We start from the raw sequence: 6,000 nt of genomic DNA, 5'->3' as shown, positions 1-6,000 counted from the left end.
CATCCCTTTCATAAGAACCATATATGCCCCCAGGACATAACTTACAACGCCCGCCTTCGGGCCCTGAGGGGTTGTGTCGACACCTGAGTTTTTGTTATATGACTTTTGAACTATTTTTAACAAAATGGCTATCTCAAAATTTTTATCAGATGCATTTGGTGATGAATGAATCCCCTCCGAAGTTCATGCGACGACCCCTTCCATATAAAGGGTCTCTGGGGAAAAAAACAAAACAAAAAACATTGGAGCTGTATGGCCTTTACTATAAGCAACACTATAGCGTTGCCTCAGATAAGCTACGCCCCTGAACCCCAAAAATTATAGGATAAGTAACGCGATATATAAAAAAAATTCATTCTTTTCAAAAATGAAAAAATCTACGAAACAATTGCAGAGACCCAGAAGGGTCAGCAGAGGTACCGAGAACTCGGATTAGAAAAGCTGTAACATTTTCATAGATGGCAAAAATTATTAAAAATTTAAAGTTTCAGGCATGTGTACTCATATTTAAAAGGTACCCTAGTTATGTAAGTTAAAAAGCTTATTTGTCCTATTTGTCGCTAGTTTGATTACATTTTACTGATCGATAAGAAAGAACTATAAGGTTTAAAAAAATTACGCTTTTAGGGCATTGGACTGATTGGAGCACAAATTACAATTTGGTGTGTTTTATGGTAAAATTTTACTTTAGGTAATTTCGGCTGTCTTGGAAAGGGGTTAGGTTAGGAAAATGAAATTTTCAGGGATTGGTCTACAGGCTAAAGTGTGTCCCAAGAAGCTATTTTGAAGTACCTACCTCCATTCCTCCCTCTAGAGGGTCCTGAAACTTGCATAGCCTAGCCAACATGACAGGTCTATAGCCTACCTATTGAAATTCTGACAAAACAACATTTTACCTTAATTTTCAGTTATCAGTTTGCTTTATTGTGGTTTTAGGCCCAGTGCTGAAGATGCAATTCCTGTTATTTGAGTAGAATTTAAGCCATATCAATTTTTTTTTCAAAATTTAGGAAATGTATTTGTATATCTTTAAAACCCTTTAAATTAGGATTGAGCAAAGTTGTGGAGCTGAGAACAATTTTTTTGGTAAAATTCTACTTTAGCTACTCTTGGCTATCTTGGAAAGGGGTTAGGTTAGGAAAATGAAACTTTCAGGGGTGGGTCTACAGGTTAAACTATGCCCTGGGAAGGTATTTTGAAGTGCCTAACTTTACTCCTTCTCTCTCTAGATGGTCCTGACCTTTGATGACCTTTAAAAACCTGTGTGTTATAAAAGTTAAACCTTGCAAAATAGATTTTATGTTGAAATGAAGTACAACGATATTGTTTTCAGCTTCACAACTTTGCTCAATCCCAATTTATAAGGTTTTAAAGATATGCAATTACATTTCATAAATTTTGAAAAAAAACATAGATATGGCTTAAAATTCTACTCAAATAACAAGAATTGCATTTTCAGAACTAATGTCAGAGAAAAAGAAACTGATTATTGAAAATTAAGTTAAAATGTTATTTTGTCAAAATTTCAATATAGACCTGTCATGTAGGCAAATTTCAGGACCCTCTATGGAGTAGATGGAGAGATTGAGTAGAGGTAAGTACTTCAAATTAACTCCCTGGGACATACTGTAGCCTGTAGACCCATTCCTGAAAGTTTCATTTTCATAACCTAACCCCTTTCCAAGATAGCCCAAACTGGCTAAAGTAGAATTTTACCATTTTTTTTTACTTTATTTAAGCAAAAGATTTATTTTGCAAGGTTTCAATTTTATAACACAGATTTTTAAAGGTTATCAAACATCAGGGCCCTCCAGAGAGAGAAGGAGTGGAGGTAGGTACTTTAAAATACCTTCCTGGGATGTACTGTAGCCTGTAGACCCATTCCTGAAAGTTTCATTTTCTTAACCTAACCCCTTTCCAAGATCACCAAAAGTAGCTAAAGTAGAATTCTACCTTTCCAGTTTTTCTATCACATTTCAAGAATATTTGTGTCTATTCTCTAAGTCTTGAAAAGCACTTATAAATAAATGCCCACTAACCTAACCTAATTTATCACTATTACTCCATCGGCATGTGATGTGAGAAATAATTAGATGGCACCAATGGTGTTCAATTAGATAGATAGAGTATTTGAAGATGGAAAAAATGCAGTCAAATCCATGTTTATTTATAGAAATTTGTTAAAAATTGAACAACAATGAAAGAAGTGAAGATAAAGGTTCTCCCCATGCAAAATGTGTTAACTCTGATTGTTCTGCATATTATAAAGCAAGAATTGTTGCCTTAACATGTTTCCTTATTATAGCTTAGGGTCCTAGGCTTATACCCATGTTTGCTTTGAGATCTGGCTGTATTTGGTTCTCCATCAGTTATGTGCTAATTAGAATATTTTCTATATTTTGAAAGTAAGTTTTTTTTTTTAAATTACTAACTACCTAAGAACTATGGACACTATTTATTTATAAAGCATCAACATGAGCATGCAATTTTGTAAAATTCCTGGTTTGAACAAGGGTGTAATTTTCCATGGGACAGGGGGGGGGCAAGTACCCCTCTCTGACTGCAGTTTGTCCCACAGATGAAATTTAGTGTCCTCAAAATCTTGTCAAAAGTGAGACAGGTCTACATAATTCAAGTATCCATGGTTTTCTTTAGTATACCTTTGACTTTATGGTAATATATGGCTCATTTTTTGGTTCTAACTTTGCCCCCCCCCACACAAATTTTGATGAAATTACACCCCTGGTTTGAATGTTCTGTACTTGTTTTGTAGCCAATAAACAGACAAGAAGAACCACATATAGAATGTCAAAGATCCTAATGAAAAACAGGTTTCTGCTGTGTAGTGAGGTATTGCTCACTCTGTGAAAGGTGTTTAAATTTAAATTTTTGGGGGTTAAAGGGATAAAAAAAAGGTACATAGGTTAGGTTATGTATTTAATATATGCTATACTTTGTATGTCATGGATAGCAGACACTCAATGACCTTACATTTAAAACACACTCACTACAAGATTTCAAAAAATGCATTAACCTACTAAATCCAATTAGAAAACAGTCAAATCCCAATAAAAGGCAATGAGCTAATAAAAGGGAATTAGAAATATGGCTGAAAATCAATTATTTTTTCTGTATTTTTAAATTTTTAATTGTGGAACAAATTTTAAACTACACTTAATGGCCTCTTCTCTACTGTCAGAATGGGGCTGCTTTTTAGTACCTTGGTTTTGCTTCTATAACAAAGCTTCAAGTGTTGAAGCATAATGCAATACTGAAATTTGGTTAGAAGAGTTTTTTTTTTAACTTTCTTTAGTTTTAAAGTTTCAGTTGAACAATTCAAATTTGACTCATTTGTGTTTTTTTAATGACGCATTTTATCATATTTTTTTTTAGCAGAAATTTTTTTTCTTATTTTCCTTTAGTCATATTTTCTTTATTGAGTATTTTGAGGCTAATATTTTTTTTTGTATCCTGTAGTTTGTATATTAACCCCAAGAGATTATAGCTTTCATAGACATTAATCCATAAATAAGGAAGCTGTAAGTTATTTTCTAAGTGGAGAGTATGGTACTTTAACATTCATCTTCCATATTACACGAAGGTCCAAATTCTGATGATTTTGAATTTTTTGTATCATGGATGACAAGCACTTTAGTTGTTTCTCTGCAAAAAGTAATCTATCTCTTACTTGTTGATTAATTATTTCTAGTGAAAATTCATTATATTTTTTTCATCAATGCATGACAAATAAAAACCATAATTTTGGATCACTAGCTACTGTAAGAAGGCAAATAAAAATTTCATAATTAATAAGGGTCATTGGAAATGAAGATTCCCATTTTGACCCCAAGATAAAGTATCATAGGCAGCACAACAGCACTGCCTAAGTAAAAAAACATTGTTTGCACAATATATTATTATTTTTTCCATACCAGGGCACTTTGTGTTGCAGAAGTTGTCATAGAAACTTCAAAAAGGGCTCATTCAATTGGGAATTGGAATTACTAGTGCCCTTTTTAATAGACAAAAGAGATTGGAAGGCAACTAACACCCCTTCCACAACAACCGTTTCCCCAAAATCATTCAATCAAAATTGTGAAATAGCCATTTTGTTCAACATAGTTGATTTCCAGATAGAAATTATGTTTTTGAGCAGGACTATGCCCCCACAGCCCTCAGGGCAAGGGTTGTAAGTTATGCCCTGGGGCATATAACGTTTTTATAAAAAGCTTTGTCATAGAAATTCAAAAGGGATCATTCAATTGGAAATTCAGAGGGCTAGTGCCCTTTTTCATAGTCAAAAGTAATTGGAGGGCAACTAACCCCCCTATCACACCCGCCTTTTCCCCAAACACATCCAATCAAAATTCTGAGATAGCCATTTTGTTCAACATAGTTGCAAGTTCTAAAAATTTGGTCTTTGGGAATGACAACCCCCCCCCACTGCCCTCAGGGCTGTTTTGTTAGTTATGAGTCAGGGTTATAAGTTGTGCCCTGTGGGCATATAAGGTTTTTGTTGAAAGAATTGTCATAGAAACAAGGGCTCATTTGATTGGAAATTGAAATGGCTAGTGCACTTTTTAATAGTCAAAAGTGATTTGAAGGCAACCGACACCCTTTTCATGCCCACGATTTATCCAAATACATCCAATCAAAATTTTGAGATAGCCATTTTGTTCAACATAGTTGAAAGCTCTGAAAATTAGGTTATTGAGGATGACAACCCCCTCAGAGCCCTCAGGGCACAGGTTATAAGTTATGTCCTGGGGGAATATAAGGTTTTTATTGAGAGCTTTGTCATAGAATCTTGAAAATGGCGCATTCGATTGGAAATTGAAAGGGCTAGTGCCCTTTTTAATAGTCAAAAGTGATTGGAGGGAAACCTACCCCCCCCCCCTCTCATGCTCACGTTTTCCCCAAACATATATAATCAAAATTTTTAGATAGCCATTTTGTTCAACATAGTTGAAAGGTTTGGAAATTATGTATTCAAGGATGACAACCTCCGCCCCTACAGCCCTCAGGGCAAGGATTGTAAGTTATGCCCTGGGGGTATATAAGGTTTTTATAGAAAGCATTGTTGTAGAAACTTCAAAAAGGGTTCATTTGATTGGAAATTGAAATGGCTAGTGGCCTTTTTAATAGTTGAAAGTAGTTGGAGGGCAACTAACCCCCCTCCCACACCCATTATTTTCCAAAACACACACAATCAAAATTTTGAGATACGGTAGCCATTTTGTTCAACATAGTTGAAAGTTCAGAAAATTAGGTCTTTGAGGATTACACCCCCCCCCCTAGCCCCCAGAGCTGTTTTATAAGTTATAAGTCAGGGTTAGAAGTTATGCCCTGGGGGCATATAAGGTTTTTTAGAAAGCATTGTTGTAGAAAGTTCAAAAAGGGCTAATTTGATTGGAAACTGAAACGGCTAGTGCCTTTTTTAATAGTCGAAAGTGATTGGAAGGCAACTAACACCCCTTCCACGCCCACAATTTATCCAAACACATCAAATCAAAATATTGAGTTAGCCATTTTGTTCAACATAGTTGAAAGTTCTAGAAATTAGGTTTTTGAGGATGACAACCCCCTCACAGCCCTCAGGGCACAGGTTATAAGTTATGCCCTGAGGGCATATAAGGTTTTTATTGAAAGCTTTGTCATAGAAACTTGAAAAAAGGCACATTTGATTGGAAATTGAAAGAACTAGTGCCCTTTTTAATAGTCAAAAGTGATTGGAGGGCATCTTACCCCCCTCTCATGCCCACCTTTTCCCCAAAGACATACAATCAAAATTTTCAGATAGCCATTTTATTCAAGTTAGTTGAAAGTTTTGGAAATTAGGTCTTCAAGGATGACAACCCCCCCCCCGCCCCCCACACACAGCCCTCAGGGCAAGGATTGTAAGTTATGCCCTAGGGGTATATAAGGTTTATATAGAAAGCATTGTTGTAGAAACTCCAAAAAGGGTCCATTTGATTGGAAATTGAAATGGCTAGTGGCCTT

At 35.4% G+C, this 6,000-nt stretch overlaps 1 protein-coding gene across 1 annotated transcript in view; it reads left to right on the top strand.

Annotated features, from left to right (window-relative positions):
- The first annotated feature begins 506 nt into the window (after positions 1 to 506).
- LOC148949172 (uncharacterized) overlaps positions 507 to 6,000 on the top strand; it is a 163,487-nt gene continuing 157,993 nt past the window's right edge. Inside the window, exon 1 of the mRNA XM_089093216.1 lies at positions 507 to 527. Coding sequence (XP_088949342.1) covers positions 526 to 527 — 2 coding nt within the window. The 5' untranslated portion in view covers positions 507 to 525. The remainder of the gene's footprint in view (positions 528 to 6,000) is intronic.

The sequence above is a fragment of the Artemia sp. Qi Xiang Cuo genome, chromosome 8, assembly GCF_049724085.1.
Source record: "Artemia sp. Qi Xiang Cuo chromosome 8, ASM4972408v1, whole genome shotgun sequence".
NCBI lineage: Eukaryota > Metazoa > Arthropoda > Branchiopoda > Anostraca > Artemiidae > Artemia > Artemia sp. Qi Xiang Cuo.
Note: the sequence above shows the minus strand (reverse complement) of the source record. Positions and strands in the feature narration are given on the sequence as shown.